Below are 17,396 nucleotides of genomic sequence, written 5' to 3' on the forward strand. Positions count from 1 at the left end.
AGAACCCATTGTGGCCCTCGAGTCAAAAAGTTTGCCCACCCCTGATCTAGCTACTGCATGTAAAGATGATATTACAGTGTCACTACTAAATGAATCCTGGATTTATAGATCAAAACCATTAGTTCTCTTGTTCTTTCACATTTCTATTTTATTATTGGGCAATCTATAGATTAAGTAGGAAGTATAACATGATATATTATAAAGAAGTGGTTTGGACTGTAGGCTCTGGAGGTAGACTATATAGATTCAAAATCTGTCTCTGCCACTTACTGATTAAGCTGTGAGACTTAATCTTAACCTTTAAGCTCTTTGGGCCTCAGTCTCCTCATCTTTTAAATAGGAGTAACAACTTTGTAGGCTTTTTCTAAGGACAAAATGTTAGGAAGCATTTAGAACAGTGCCTGATTATAGTTGGCATTCAATACACTTCAATATTATTAATGTTGCCATTTTATGATAGATGGGGGAAAGAAAGAAAGATGGAAAGTGAAAGAAAGTGATGGAGGAAGTAAGGAAATATTGGTAGGAACCTATTTTGTTTCTGTAACTGATCATGAGGCTATAGGTAATTTAAGATATTTCCATTACTCATTCCACTTTCCCCATCTTTTCAATAAGCACTTTATCTGGTAGAGTTTTTAGCTTGGTGGGGTGATCAGAATCTTCAGTTCTAAGGACCCTGAGCTCTTGATTCTCAGGGTTGTTTCACCTTTAAATAAACTTGTTTTTAGCATTTTCATTGTGTTACACTGTGAGGAATCTCTGCAGGGTGTCCCTGGTGTTCCATCTCACCTTGGCTTTCATTAGTCTTATTTTTCAGACCTGGTCAGATTAACACCTTAGTCAATGCACTAACCTCCTTATTATTTCCTTCCTTCCTTCCTTCCTTCCTTCCTTCCTTCCTTCCTTCCTTCCTTCCTTCCTTCCTTCCTTCCTTCCTTCCTTTCTTTCTTTCTTTCTTGTTAATCCTCATCAGAGGATATTTTTTCCCCATAGATTTTTAGATAGAGTAGAGGGAGAGGGAGAGACAGAGAAAGAGAAAGAGAATCATTGATGTGAGAGACACATCAATTGGTTGCCTCCCATACACACCCCAACCAATCCTGGGGATTGAGCCTGCAACTGAACTACATGCCCTTGACTGGAATCACACCCTGGAACCTTCAGTCCTTGGGGCAGTGCTCTAACCACTTAGCCAAACCGGCTAGGTCCTTATTTTGCTTTTTGCTTTATAGCATAAAGAGCCTGGAATGGTCAGTTGGTCTCAGCTTCCAATTCAGTGGAACATATGTTGCTTCTCTCTGTCTTAAAACTTTGAGAATGCTAGAGCTTAGAGGACAAAAAGCAAAACATTCGATAGTGGGTCATTAAATGTAATCATTAGAAGTGTCATTCCTACTTCCATGCCATGGCCCACAGACTAGCATATTAATGGATATATGGGCTTTCTAGTTCTACCAACAGTTCCCTTATTAAAACTGATACATAACCCCAGTATTCTAAGAAGGAAATGTAGTAAAATACACAATAGGTAGATTTTAAACTTGTTAAAAATGACGTGTTAGGATGTTGGAATATTATTTTATGTTAATACTGACTTTAGTCAATTCCATGTGAGATAATATAAAGTACAATATAGGTTAAAATTTACTTTATTTTAAACTGGGTAAATTTCTTGGATTTAAAGAATAAGGAATTGGGAATTCTGCTTTTCTTATATAATGAGTGAGCAAGAAAAAAGTTCTAGTAGTCTCTATTTTTCTTCTTAAAATTTTAAACAAATGCCAGAAGAAGATTGATTTCCTTGGTTTATAAAATTACTTCTAATTTATTTACTTAGTTGCTATTGATTTTGTGGAGGGGGTAGTTTTAGGCTAAACTCTTGCAGAACTTTTAGAAGTTTAAGAAGTGTGCATTTATCACACTGTTTAAAAAATAAAGTTTATTTCATTTTAAATGGATGAATTAGGAAACATGATTGTAATGTGACATAGTTTACATAATTATTCTGTATATGGAACATAATTAAAGGGATAATACTATTGGAAATTAATGCAGGTATTTAACTTCTTTTTTTAAAAACTTTTCTTTTGGAAGCATAGGTTGAAATGTTGCTTTCTATCAGTAATACTTAGTAAATATTATTTAGGGACTTCAAATGACATTTTGAAAAACCTAAAATGTGGGTTGTGGTTGTGAGGGCCTACCTGCAGTGTAAAATACAAAATACCTCAAGCTTTATTAAGTAGAACATTTAGGTGTTGAAACTGTGTGCCATAATTTGGTCTTCTGTGGTTATCTGTATCTCTTAAAGTTATTTCACTTTGATTATGGTCATCATCACTATTCCAAAGTCAAGGGGTGGGGTGGGGGCGGAGGGAGGTTGGGTATACCTTTGCCTTTGTAACTCTTGCCCAGTTATGGCAAAATCACTTTTCCTTTAGCATATCTAAAGCATGCTAAGTTTTTTTGTTTTGTTTTATTTTATTGCTTAAAGTATTACATATAGTATTATATATGTCTTCTTTTTCCCCCATTGACCTCCCCCCAGCCACCCCCAACCCCTAGCACATGCCCTCACCCGCCTAGTGTCTGTGTCCATTGGTTATGCTTATATGCATGCATACAAGTCCTTTGGTTCATCTCTTACCTCCACCCCCTACCCCTGGAGAGCGTTATGCTAAGTGAAATAAGCCAGTCAGAGAAAGATAAATATCACATGATCTCACTCATTTGTGGAATGTAATGAAGCATGTTGAGTTTTTTGAAAGGAAGTTTGTTTAGTAGAAAAGAACATAAAGGAATTAAAATAAAAAGAGAAGAATCAAGTTTACAAAGTGCAGGCTTTTGATCCTTTAATACAGTGGTCGGCAAACTCATTAGTCAACAGAGCCAAATTTCAACAGTACGATTGAAATTTCTTTTGAGAGCCAAATTTTTTAAACTTAAACTTCTTCTAACGCCACTTCTTCAAAATAGACTCGCCCAGGCTGTGGTATTTTGTGGAAGAGCCACACTCAAGGGGCCAAAAAGCTGCATGTGGCTTGCGAGCCGCAGTTTGCGGACCATGGCTTTAATAGATAATTAGCTCATTAAGTTACCTGCCTTGTTTTGTTCATATCCTGTTTCCTAGGATTCTTACTTCAAAGTGTCAGTACAAATTTCACTTATGTTTTATGGTCCTGTTCTTTTCCAGTTTCTGACCTATCTCTGCTTGATAGGTACCATCTTGTTTTTGCTACATGAGAATGGTTCTAGATGTGGGATCTCTTTTCTGGGTCTAGACAAATAGTTTCTTTCATAATTTTTATTATGTAGGCCTAGGAATAGATGTCCAAATTAGGTTTGATTTTTGATCTGAGAGATATCTCTCACTAGAGCTGAGTGATAGGATATCACATATTATACAGTACATGCTCTCATCCTTCAGTTGAGAATTGCCCCTATAGTGTTGGGGGTTGCTGACAATATAACAATTCATCAAATAACTATAGTATTTAGACAAAAGTCAGTACTCAAAAAGTAGTAAGACCATTTTCTCAGAGGTTTTCATATAAAATGTATAATCGGTAATATATTTTTGGGTCATTCATCTGACATATGGCAGTTCCTTTTATAACCTCTTATAAAATCAGTAGAATCGGTAATTATTAAATATGAATAACCTGAAAATATTCTGGCTAATTTGTATCATAGTTAAAAAAAACACTCTAGATCATTTTTTAAATCTTCTGTAAAAGTATTCAATGTAAATTTAAATTGCAGTTTGAGCTTTAAGATCACAGAGACCATAGCAATGGCTTTCAAATAATCAAAATTTGAGGAGGCCTTCTTTTTTAGTGTGGTTTAACTTTTTATATAACTTGTAGTTTTTTGCAAAATCATTAAAGTTTATTATAGATCTAATCTCTTTAAACATAGGAATTCTGACCTTATTAAAACAGTAATCAAATAGTGAATTGGCTATTTAAGAATATAATTGGCTCATTTTTAAAAAGAAGATCTCTATTGTGTATTTCTTAAAAGCCAAATGAGGCAAATAATATGCAAACTAGAGATAAGCTCAGTTAATAGTGATTGTGAACAACTGACATGTACATACCATGTGAAAAGATCTATTGGTAAATCAGTGACTTAAAAAAAAAATCCTATCTGATCAGTCAAATGCCAACCACTATTATGAATCATCTTTGGAGTGACTGCACTATGACTGTTTATAGAAACTAGTACGATGGAATTTTATCTGAATAAACTGGCAATTAGCCAGTTGATAATTCTGATTCTGGAGAACTCAGATATTAGGCATGGAAGACATTTCCTAGGGCCTTCTCTGCAATTAAAAAAATGTTTAAAATTAATCTGAGCATAAAATCTAGCAGGTGCCAGTACAGCTACATAAATATCATTAGAGATGACCAAAATGTTATTCACAAAAATAAATAATCCTAGCAAGCTTAGAAGATTTACTTTTTCCTTGCAGTATAAACAACAGAATTTTTTAGCTCATTTCAGAGGTATAAATTCTCCATGAACCTGTAAGCATACACTCTTTTTAAAATAAATATTTTTATTGATTTCAGAAAGGAAGGGAGAAGGAGAGAGTGGTAGAAACATCAGTGATGAGAGAGAGTTGTTGATCGGCTGCCTCCTGCACAACCCCCCACTGGGAATTGAGCCCACAACCCTAGTATGTGCCCTGACCCAGAATACAAGTGTGACCTCCTAGTTCATAAATTTATGCTCAACCACTGAGCCACATTGGCTGGGCTATGCACTCTTAATTTTTACTCCACAGCTTTGGAGACTCCTATGTCTCTGATTCCTATTCTAAAACTGAGTTTTGCATTCTCTTAGAGTGCTCTGAGTAAATTTTAGTTTGAGTTTAGAGTTAAAACTGACAGCTATTATTGTCAATTTCTCATCCTCTTTTTCTAGGACTATGTCTTCAATCAAGGGCCTTAACTTTCTCAGGTTGGGTTTAAAAACTATTTGTTCATATAAACATGTACTTATCAAATAGGTATTAATTATAAAATGCTTCTTTTAATTATTTCATTTTTCTCTTCAATTTAGTGTAATATAAAAGGAGGTCATAGTCTACAAAACCGGGAGAAACGTTTTAAGAAGTTTATTTCCCATAGTCCAGGACCTGCAAGCTATGATCAGTCTTGTCCTGGAACCTTAGATACCATGAGGAGAAAAGTACTAGAGGCTAAAGAGCATCTTCAAACAGTAGGTTGCAATTTTAAAGTATGCTTCTAATGACATTTCTTTTAGTTAAAGTAGAAAAGGTTCAGTGTTTTCTGTGATGTTAAGTGCATTTAAAAAGCAATACTATAAAAATTAGCAGGCTTATTAGTATCCATATTATAGTTATTTATAGTTAAATGAACACTTCGATTTTGTATACTTAAGTTTTTAATTGTATTGCCATCTGACTTCTTTTTTGCTTTGAATAAATCTATAGTCACTTCCTATATCCATGGTGAACAGAAAGTAAGGAAGATTTTTAGAAACCATCTCAATGGTTTACCTATATATGTGTTTATATATGAAACTCTGTTCACGTGGTTAATAAAATCAGTGAAATTTAAAACATGATTCCTGAAATAAAAAGCTTAACATTTAAATGGTAAAGATATATATAGGGAGCTATTAATGCAAGATGAAATGTGCACAGGTGCTAAGTGAATGACTGTGTAATTAAATGCCATAGGAATTTAAAGGAGGACTACTGTATTTTGGGGAAGTATAGTTTATAGAGGATTTATAGAGGAGTTTGGCTTTGAAGAATATGTATGCATTTAGGCATGGAGAGCTAATTGAGCGAAAATAGAGAAATGGGATCTTATGGAAGACAATGAGAAGATTATTTGACTGGAATGAGGAATTTGTGTAGGGGACTAGCAGGTAATATGTTTGAAAAGGTATGTTGGTGTTATGTAAATGAATAATTTTTACACCAAAGGCCTATCTTTTTGAAATAAATAATATAATCTTTCAGATTTTGGTCACGGTTTCTTTTGAGTGGTTCTGACTTCTCTTGCCATAACTTCTTCACATAACTCATACTAATTAAATTTGAATTAGTTTCCTGTTTGTTTAGGAGACTGTATTTAGGGTTCAGTACTCAGTTGAATAATGTCAATGCAATGACAATGAGATTAGTATACTAGAGGCCCGGTGCATGAAATTTGTGCACCCTGGGCGGGGTGCGGTGGGGGCAGGCCCCCAGTTCAGCCTGTGCCCTCTCGCAGTCCGGGAGCCCTTGGGGGATGTCCTACAGGGAGTGGGCCTAAGCCATCAGTTGGACATCCTTAGCACTGCCGCAGAGGTGGGAGAGGCTCCCGCCACCACCACTGTGCTTGCCAGCCATGAGCCCAGCTTCTGACTGAGTGGCGCTCCCCTTGTGGGAGTGCACTGACCACCAGGGGCAGCTCCTGCGTTGGCCCCTGCACTCTGGTGGTCAGTGCGTGTCATAACAACTGGTCGTTCCGCTGTTCGGTTGATTTGCATATTAGTCTTTTATTATGTAGGATTTAAATATCCTCTATTTCATGTGTGGAGACATGTAAATGTTTACTTACTCATGCAAGGATTTACCAGACATTTTTTGAGTGACTATGAGTATCAGACATAAAGCCGGGCACTGATAATATATAGAATACAAATCACTGCTCCCTGGGATCTGTAATTTTAACAGGAAAGTAATGAAAGAAATTCAGTACAAAAAAGTTGATGAAATGATATTTTAATAAACATATCTATACTAGAGGCCCAGTGTATGAAATTTGTGCATTCGGGGGTCCCTCAACCTGGCCTGTGCCCTCTCACAGTCTGGGAGCCCTCGGGGGATGTCCCACTGCTGGCCAGACATAAGTTGGCAGTCAGACATCCTAAGCACTACAGTGAAGGTAGGAGAGGCTCCTGCCACCACCACTGTGCTTGCCAGCCAGCTGTGAGTCTGGCTTCTGGCTGAGCGGCACTTCCCCTGTGGAAGCACATTGACCACCAGGAGGGAGCTCCTGCATTGAGCATCTGCCCCCTGGTGGTCAGTGTGTGTCATACTGTCTGGTCATTCTGCCATTTGGTCGATTTGCATATTATCCTTTTGCATATTATCCTTTTATTATATTTATAATAAAAGCATAATATGCAAATCGACTGAATGGCCAAATAGCAGAACAACTGCCCAGACGACCTTCCAGACAACCTTCCAGATGAAACCAGGGCTGCAAGGGCCAAGGCAGCCAGGGCTGGCTGCGAGGGGTGAGGCAGCTGGGGCTGTGAAGGCCTACTCTTGCACGAATTTTGTGCATCAGACCTCTAGTTCTATCTAATAAAAGAGTAATATGCAAATTGACCGTCACTCCAACACACAATATGGCTGCCCCCAGGTGGTCAGAGATGGCCGCCCCCATGTGGACACAAGATGGCTGCTACAAGATGGCCAGCAGGGGAGGGCAGTTGTGGGCAATCAGGCCAGCAGGGGAGGGCATTTGGGAGGGGCTAGGCCGGCAAGGGAGGGCAGTTGGGGGCGACCAGGCCTGCAGGGGAGAACAGTTTGGGGGGACCAGGCTGGCTGGGGAGGGCAGTTAGGGGTGGCCAGGCCAGCAGGGAAGGGCAGTTAGGGGCAATCGGGCCAACAGGGGAGCATTTATGTGTTGATCAGGCTGGCAGGGGAGTGGTTAAGGGGTGATCAGGCTGGCAGGCAGAAGCAGTTAGGGGCAATCAGGCAGGCAGGTGAGCAGTTGGGAGCTAGTAGTCCTGGATTGTGAGAGGGATATCCGACTGCCCATTTAAATGAGCAGTCGGACATCCCTCAAGAGGTCCCAGATTGGAGAGGGTGCAGGCTGGGCTGAGGGACACCCCCCCCCCCATGCTGCATGAATTTTGTGCACTGGGCCTCTAGTAGGATATATAAAAGGCTTGTATGCAAAGTATCCCCGCAGGAGTTCGACTGGGAGACCGGGAGTTCTATTGTTGCTATGACATGCTCTGACCACCAGAGGGCAGCACAGAACAAAGGAAGGCCCTGGCCGGCAGTCGGAAGGCCCCGATCAGCCCTGATCGCTGGCCAGGCTTAGGGAACCCTACCTGTGCACAAATTTTGTGCACTGGGCCTCCAATATAATAAAATGTTTAGTAGTAGCCCAAAGAAGAGAGGTTTTGGAGGGATTAGGGATATCACAGTTGAACTGCATCTTGAAGAATTCACTAAGTATTTAAAAAGAATTGTAAAAAAATCTCACTCTGTCAGAGAAAAAACACATGAATAAAGACATTATGGTATTTAATGACATGTTATGTTCCGAGAAGAACCAAGTTCTTTGGAATACTTTGTGTACAGGACCTAAAGGAGAGTAGCAGGAGTAGAAACTGGGGAGGAGGTAGGGGCTGTATTTTGGAAAGTCTTAACATTATGCAAATAAGTTTTGAAAGTAGTGAGTAGAGGGGAAGCTATTTAGTACTTTCCTGTTTTAATTTGGTAATTAGTCTCATTAAGTAAAACATCTTCCACATGCTAGTGATATCATACTAGGTCCAGCCTACTTAATAGTTGTCTCTAATGATAAAAAAAAATTCAGCCAGTGACAGTATTTTTATAACATAATTATATATTGGGCATGTGTGCACAATCTATAAAATTAATTATTTAACCAATTAATTAATTAATTAACTTAATAACTTTATTTATTTACTATAGAGGATTAATATATTCTTAATAAGGAATTTTCCAGATAGCTAAATGACTTAAATGCCTGTATTTTGATGTATTTTATAGTAGTATTTTTTTCTTTCTCCTCCTTTTATTTTTCTTGTTAGTCCTCTTCTGAGGATATTTTTCCACTGATTTTAGAGAGAGTGGAAGGAAGGGGGAGAGACAGAGAGAGAGAACCATTAATATGAGGGATGCATCGATTGGCTGCCTCCTACACATCCTGACCAGGGCTGGGGATCAAGCCTGCAACTGAGGTATGTTCTCTTGACCAAAATCTAACCCAGTCCACGGGTCAGTGCTCTATCTACTGAGGCAAACCAGCCAGGGCATATAAAATATTTTTTATTAAAGAAAAATTTGAAAGAAGCATAATTACCCTAAAAATCCTGACTCTAATATTAGTATTGTTAATTTTTGCATAGTTTCTTTCAGTATTAAATCATGTATGTATATCACTTTATACACATATATAATTTTGCATAATTTACATAGCTGTAGTCATAGATTCAATTTCATATTTTATATTTTTATTTCCTTTTAGCAGTATGTCATAGACATTTCTCTTACTACACAATCTGCACAATTAGGATATTAATAAAGGGAACCAATAATATGGAGATAAGTCAGGAGCTGGGAAGGAATGAAATCAGGAAATGTTACAGAAAATATTGTTTGTTTTTGCATAGCAGATACTATAGTAGCATGGCACAAGTAATGTTGATTGTTGATGTGACTATAGGAATTAATGCCTGTTTTTATTACTTGCTTTACTAAGCAAGATAAATGAGCTAAGTGAGAAAGAGACACCTTGTCTCTGAAGGTGGTTTTAGTAGTAATGGTATATATCATCTTGGTTTATATGATGAAATGAGACATGAATTCACCCCCTGAAATTACTTTTTTTTTTCCCTGAAATTACTTTTATAGAACCAATGTTTTTGGTTTATATTATGAAATTTATTAAATCAATATTGAATAGTTGCCTTTTAGTAAATTTTAATATTTGATTCTTCATTCCTTCTCTTCTTCTCCTCTTGCCTTTGAGTAAATAATATAAAATGTTTTCTTACAGAAAATTTCAAGGTTACCTTCAGTTTTCAGAATGATTGTTCCTTCAATTCCTTCTTATGGACTGTCATATGGTTATCATATTAATGAGGATGGCAGTATTATAAAACATCTTCCACCTGCTAGTGATATCACACTAGGTCCAGCATACTATAAACCTCAATTTGTAAGTATAAAGCATTTAATATTGACAGTTGGGACATTACTTATAATTATGCATATTTAGTTTATTTAATACTAATTGCAGTCACAAATAGATTCCCAAACCCTAGTGACTTAATGCATCAGAAATCCTTTTTTCCCCTCAATAATAAGGGCAATCTTTGTTAAGAGATTTTCCTCCAGGTAGAAATTCAGAGACACAGGTTTATTCATTTGTGTTACTGTCATCTCCTGAGACCTCGTTGTGTTCTGCATCTAGCTGGCAGAAGAGAAAAGAGGATGGAGGACTGCTAGTGGAAAGATTTTGTAGACCAGGCCTGAGAGGTGAAGCTCTGTCACATAGACACACTTTAATGCCAAAGGAGTCTGGGACATATCTAGTCTAGGAAAAAGAGGAAATATTAGAAGTCTAGAAGCCTCTGCTATAATGTATAATCATATACAATACATAGATATTCTTTTCCTGAATTTGAAAGTGAAAAAGAAAATTAAATTATAAAGGAATTAGAATTTGATAGTATATTATCTATATACTAGAAGCCCGATGCACAAAGATTCGTGCCAGAATGGGCCTTCCTTCCCTGGCTGCCGGCACCGCCTTTTCTCTAGTGGGAGCCGCCTTTCCACTCAGGCCTGGAGCCGCCTTTCTGTCTTCCTACGCTTCTCAGAGGCCTGGAGCTGCCGGGAGTGGGGCGGAACACCTGCGTCGTCGCAAGCGTCCCGCGCCGCCCCCTGCTGCTCAGTGTCCATATATGCAAATTAACCCACCATCTTTGTTGGGTTGATTTGCATACTAACTCCTGATTGGCTGGTGGGCATTGCGAAGGTACGGTCAATTAGCATGTTACTCTTTTATTAGATAGATATAAAAAGCTAAGTGACAGCTGACTGGCTGACCAGCTGATAGTTATGACTCGCACTGACCACCAGGGGGCAGACGCTCAACGCAGGAGCTGCCAAGCCACAGCAACTTTGCTGAGTGCCCGCTCGCACTCTGGTACCCCTTGGGGGATGTCAGACTGTCAGTTTTGGCCTGATCCCTGCAGGCCAGGCCGAGGGACCCCACCTGCTGGAAGGATCCCGCTCACTCCACAGATGCCCTTCGAGCCCTCGTACCACTCCAGGTGCGGTTGGCTGGGGAGGGACTGTGGGAGGTTGGCTCCAGGGCATGTCCAGCCTGTCTCATCCAGTCCTGCTCTGCCAGCCACCTTCTAATTAATTTCCTTTCTAATTAATTAATGTGCATGAATCCGTGCACTGGGCCTCTAGTTTATTTCATAAATGATTATAAAAAAGATAAGGAAATTCTCTTATTAAAATATCAAACATAATACAGGGTATCCCAAAAATGTATATGCACTTTGAATGATTATAAAGTCAGAATTTATTGAGAGACAGTTCACTTTCAAAATTTAAATGAATGAATAAATCTTTTTTGTCAATACCTGTTTTCAAACTGATGACTATTGTGGTCCAGGCACTGCTGATAACTCAAAGCAATGGAATCGCAAACATCAAGAATCATTTTATTCGGTATTTGTGCGCCCTCAATTCATCGACTGTTGCCAGTTTTGTACCATAAATTTTGTTTTTTATGTATCCCCATAAAAAAACACCAGTAGCACTTTAGGATAAATTTTCTTCATTCAAAGCTTAGTCTAGCTTCACCCATTATTTCAAATCAGTTAACCCTGAAATGGAATGAAAATTGAGTTATCAGCTGTTAAAGTGTGTATACATTCTTTTGAGGACACCCTATATATAAGCTCTATCTAGTCTAGGTTTTAAATTTCAAACCTGGCAAAAGTTGAATTGTAGCAAGATTTCATATAGCCTGTTGAAATGTATGAGCTATCCATACAGAGATAAATATAGATGGGTGAAATGTCTGGTTTTACTTAATTAGAAGACTGAAATATATAGTGCTTTAAATCTATATTTTCATACTTTTATGAGATCTGGAAGAAGTAATTCTAGTGAGGAAAATGGCAAAAGTTAAGTGTAGATTTAAGGAGAGGTTGAAGAGACACCTTGGGCAAAGAGTAAGTACTTTCAGGGTTTGGCTTGACCTTCATTCCCCAAAGTTTTTTTTTTCCATTTTAAAAAAAATTTTATTCTTTAAGGTATTAACATAGAAGTACATATGTCTCTTTTTCCCCTCCCCACTAACTTCCCCCCGGCCTCCCCTACCCCCCGGCACTTGCCCTTGTCCCCCCACCCCCAATGTCTTGCGTCTGTTGGTTGTGCTTATATGCCTGCATACAAGTCCTTTGGTTGATCTCTTACCCACCCCAACCCTCCCCTACCTTTCTGCTGTAGTTTGACAATCTAGTCTGTTCGATGCTTCTTTGCCTCTATTTTTGTTCAACAGTTTGTAATGTTCTTTATTATCCATAAATGAGTGAGATCATGTGGTATTTATCTTTCACTGACTGGCTTATTTCACTTAGCATAATGCTCTCCACATCCATTCATGCTGTTGCAAATGGTAAGAATTCCTTCTTTTTTACAGTAGCTTAGTATTCCATTGTGTAGATGTACCACAATTTTCTAATCCATTCATCTGCTAATGGGCATTTAGGCAGTTTCCAAATCTTAGCTATTGTAAATTGCGCTGCTGTGAACATAGGGGTGCATATATCCTTCCTGATTGGTGTTTCTGTTTTCTTGGGATATATTCCTGTTATGGGGCGACCCGCAAGAGACGACCACCAGAGACTGAGATCAAAATTTATGAGCCTTTATTAAGCTGGCCAGCGACTACAGTTGCAGCACTTTACCGCTGTAAAGGCCGAACTGCAGTGCAGACCACAGGTGTTACAGCAAATTTATACTCGGGAACCACAAGAGGGAGTTAGGATAGTTACAATGACAACCCAAAGGTTACAAAAGCTATTTCAGCCGTTTCCAAGAAACTCCGGGCACAGGTGCAACGCCTGGGCACGCTTGGCCGGAGCGGGAACCACCACCTCCCTCCAAACTCCAACTGACCCACTGTTCGGTGACCTACTGCACCTCCCTCTGTCTTAAGGCATCCTGCCTCCTGGCAACGGAGGGGCTGTGCAATGTTTGCGGCCCAGAACATTCCCTACTGGTCTTTAAGGTGAATCAAATCGTTGATTCAGATCCCTCCCCTCCTTCCCCGGGGATTTGCTGGTAATGGGTGTGGAGGACCATGAGCTTTACAGCCTGTATTCTTCGTGTCTCTTCACCCAGACTAGGTCGCCAGGAGCACACACAGGTGGGCTATCCAGGTCCGGTGGGTGGGCTTCCTGGTGTGCTGCCCTGACGATTTCTCTTGCAGCCGCTGAACTGCTCTGGAGCGCCTGCAAAGACTTGAGGAGATTTCTATTAGATAACACAGCTAGCTCTTCCTCCCTTAGCCGCGGGAGAAGAGGTGGCGGACGGCCAAACATGATTTCAAAAGGAGTCAGCCCTTTTACATATGGGGCGCAGCGAGCCCTGAGTAGGGCAAAGGGGAGGAGACTTACCCAGTTCTCGTCAGTCTCTAATTTTAATTTAGTTAGGGTTTCCTTAAGTGTCCGATTCATTCTCTCTACCTGTCCAGAACTCTGAGGTCTATAAACACAATGTAATTTCCATGTGACCTTAAGGGCCTTAACTAAAGATTGGGTTACCTTAGCGATGAACTCTGGGCCATTGTCGGACCCCATGAATAAAGGTAGGCCAAACCGGGGGAGAATTTCAGAGAGGAGTTTCTTAACTACTACCTGTGCTGTTTCAGCCCTGGTCGGGTATGCCTCTGGCCAACCGGAGAAAGTGTCCACAAATACTAGGAGATATCGGTATCCTCCCAATCCACTGGGCAATTCAGTAAAGTCGACTTCCCAGTGTTCAACAGGGCTTGAACCTCGAAACCGGGTTTCTGGTGGGGCTGTTATCGGAGGTCCTGGGTTCACTTGTGCGCAGATCTGGCATCTCCTGGCTGTATCCTCTTCCTCGGGGGTGTACCTGGGGTTGGGCTCCAGATTCTGAGTAGGTATGGCTGCCAGCACTTCTAGGGGCCCTACTGGTCTTTTTGCAGTTTCTTTAGCCGTTTTGTCGGCAAATTGGTTCCCCTTCGTCACAGGGGAATTGTCCTTTTGATGCCCTTTGCAGTGGATGACTGCAACTTCTTTAGGGCCCCAAATGGCTGAAAGAAGGTTCAGTATCTCTGGAGCATTTTTAATATCCTTCCCCCCTGAGGTTATGAGGCCCCTCTCCTGATATAAGGCTCCATGTATATGCACTGTGGCAAAGGCATGTCTACTGTCCGTGTAGATATTGATTCTCTTGTCCTTTTCCCAATCGTAAGGCCTGGGTAAGGGCTATGAGTTCTGCCTTCTGTGCTGAAGTCCCACGTCCTAGGGATTGTGCCCATATGACTCTTTCTTGTATAACTACAGCTGCCCCGGCATACCTGACACCGTCCTCCACAAAGCTGCTCCCATCAGTGAACAGGGTCTCCTCAGGGTTGGAGATGGGCTGGTCTGTCAGGTCGGCCCTCAAGGAGGTTAGGGTAGTCAGGGTCTCTTCACAGTCGTGGAGGGGAGTTTCAGCTCCCTCATCGGGGAGGAGAGTGGCCGGGTTTAGGGCTGTAGTCTTCAAGAAGCTTACCCTCGGGGGGTCAAGCAGGATCACCTGGTACTGGGTAATACGAGCATTTGATAACCAGCGCTCAGGTGGGCTGTGCAGTAGGGTTTCTACTGCGTGGGGTGCAACCACTTGTAAGTCTTGGCCAAAAGTCAGTTTAGAGGCTTCCTTAACCAGTATGGCTGTGGCTGCTATAGCCTTCAGACAGCCCGGCCATCCTGCGGCCTCTTAGACAAGTAGGCAACTGGCCTCTTCCAGGGCCCCAGAGTTTGTGTTAGTACCCCTTTGGCCACTAACACCGGGACTGCCTTATTCCCTGGCTGTTCAGGACACTCCCGTTTCCAGTGTCCTTCTTTCCTACAGTAGGCACACTGGTTTTTCCCAGCCGGGTCTTTTGGTTCTGTCCTCTGTTCTCTCATTCTTTTCTTCCCATCCCTCTTTGCTGTCCCTTCACTTCATTCATGGATAGAAGGACCTTTGCCATTCTGGCGTTTAAGTTAGCAGTCTGATATTCTCGGTTGTTAAAGACCTTCTGGGCGACCTTGACCAGTTCTGAAAGTGACTTCCCCTCAAAGCCTTCTAACTTCTGTAATTTTTTCTAATATCTGGGGCCGACTGGGACACAAACGCTACATTGATAGCCCGCCGATTCTCTGGGGCATCAGGGTCTATTGGGGTGTACACCCGATATGCCTCACAGAGCCTCTTGAGGAAGGCGGTGGGGCTCTTGTTTGGTACCCGGACTGTTTCTGTTACCTTGGAAAAGTTGGTGGGCTTCCGAGCTGCCGCTCGGATGCCCCTCAGGAGAGTCTGGCGATACCTGTCGAGAGCCTCCCTTCCCCGATCAGTGTTGTGATCCCATTGTGCCCTTCTGGATGGAAAAACAGCCTTGATCCTCCCTGGGTCTGTGGTGGGTTGGCCATCTGGCCCAAGGGCTAACTTCCTCCCTTCCCCTTTTACTCTCTCTCTCTCTTCTGAAGTGAAAAGGGTCTGACGTAGCTGCTGGCAGTCGTCCCAGGTCGGCTGGTGGGTGAAAAGGAACAACTCTAGGAGCGAAATCAAACCTTGGGGATTCTGGGAGAATGATGGGTTTTGGTTCTTCCAGTTGTATAAGTCACTGTTTGAAAATGGGACATAGACCATAAAAGGCTGACCATCAGGTCCTAAATCAGGGGGACTCGCCTGGCGTAGAGGGAACATGGGAGCAGGGCCACCGAGACCCGTCTCTCTCTCTCTCCTCTGCTGGTCAGGTCCGGTGGGCCATAAGGGGTCCCAGTCCGGGTGTGGGGCAGACTGAAAGGGTTATTTGAGGACAGTCTGAGTAGGAGGCCAATTGTCCAGGCCCCCCAGGGGCCATGGACTTGGGTCCGGATTTTCTCTCACTCCGGGCGTAGGCGCCTGCGGGAACACAGGGTAGAGGGGTGTCGCCAGGGTCGGGTTCCCAGGGGTTCCTCCTGTCTGTCCTGCTGATAATGTTGGTGCCGAAGGTGGTGGGGCAACGGAACTAGGAGGCATTTGTGAGGGTATTGGGGCCTCCCGTGAAGCAGAGGGGCCCACCTCCAGTTGGGGCTCTGGAGGGGGAACATAATGGGGAGGTCGGCGGTCAGGGACTCCATCCTCTGGATCATTTGGTAAGACCTTATGGTCTACCTTCTTGTCTCCTTTTGGGGCATGAGCCAATAAAACGGTCTGTCTCTGTCCCAATTTCCTTTCTTGGCCCTGGAAATTTTTTCAACCACCAGGGTTTTTCAGTGAGGATGTCAATCCAAATTTGAATATAAGGGATTTGGTCAGGGTGACCTGGACGGCCATAAACAATATGATGAACCCTATAAGCCGTTCCTAAGTCATAGGTCCTGGTGGACAGCCACCCAACCCCAAATGTGGCCATTCTAATTCACACGATCTCTGCAAATCAACACCATTAACCAACGTCCCGTAGTCTCCTCTGCGCCGTTTGAAGTCCTGAAAATTCTTAAGAAAACATTGTAAAGGGGTAGACGTAGACGACTGGCCCTGACCCATTTAACAAAGCCAAGGACAACAAAGACAAGACAAACCAGACATGTGCACCCTAAGGTCACACGTAACAGGGACCCCGGATGCCGTTGCGCCCGGGTGTCCAGACTCGGAGGCTCCGCTGCGTCCAGCCCTCCTGTAGTCTACCAGGGGAACGTTCCACAAACAGAAACCAGGTGCTTACCTCCCCACTGGAGGTCCAGGTGGCTCTCACTTTCGGATCGCGAATTTTGGAGGAGACACTCCGCCTCCCTAGAACCCGGGACGGAGACTGGAGTGTCCTCACCTGGGGCGTCCACCGGCAATGTGGCCAGAGTGTATCTCGCTGGGGCCTCCAAATGTTATGGGGCGACCTGCAAGAGATGACCACCAGAGACTGAGATCAAAATTTATGAGCCTTTACTAAGCTGGCCAGCGACTACAGTTGCAGCACTTCACCGCGGTAAAGGCTGAACTGCAGAGCAGTCCACAGGTGTTACAGCAAATTTATACTTGGGAACCACAAGAGGGAGTTAGGATAGTTACAATGACAACCCAAAGGTTACAAAAGCTATTTCAGCCGTTTCCAAGAAACTCAGGGCACAGGTGCAACGCCTGGGCACTCTTGGCCGGAGCGGGAACCACCACCTCCCTCCAAACTCCAACTGACCCATTGTTCGGTGACCTACTGCACTTCCTTCCCTCTGTCTTAAGGCATCCTGCCCCTGGCAACGGAGGGGCTGTGCAATGTTTGCAGCCCAGAACATTCCTAGAAGTGGTATTACTAGGTCAAATGGCAGTTCCATTTTTAAAATAAAAGAGCAATCCCATTTACTATTGCAACAAAAAAATT

General features: G+C 42.1%; 1 protein-coding gene across 1 annotated transcript in view; it reads left to right on the forward strand.

Annotated features, from left to right (window-relative positions):
* STPG2 (sperm tail PG-rich repeat containing 2) overlaps positions 1 to 17,396 on the forward strand; it is a gene marked incomplete at both ends in the record, with an annotated part of 119,647 nt that overhangs the window by 18,125 nt on the left and 84,126 nt on the right. The window contains 2 exons of the mRNA XM_080655375.1: positions 5,074 to 5,232; positions 9,795 to 9,956. Coding sequence (XP_080511501.1) covers positions 5,074 to 5,232; positions 9,795 to 9,956 — 321 coding nt within the window. The remainder of the gene's footprint in view (positions 1 to 5,073; positions 5,233 to 9,794; positions 9,957 to 17,396) is intronic.

This window comes from Plecotus auritus (genome assembly GCF_963455305.1).
Source record: "Plecotus auritus genome assembly, chromosome: 1".
In the NCBI taxonomy this organism is placed as follows: Eukaryota; Metazoa; Chordata; class Mammalia; order Chiroptera; family Vespertilionidae; genus Plecotus; species Plecotus auritus.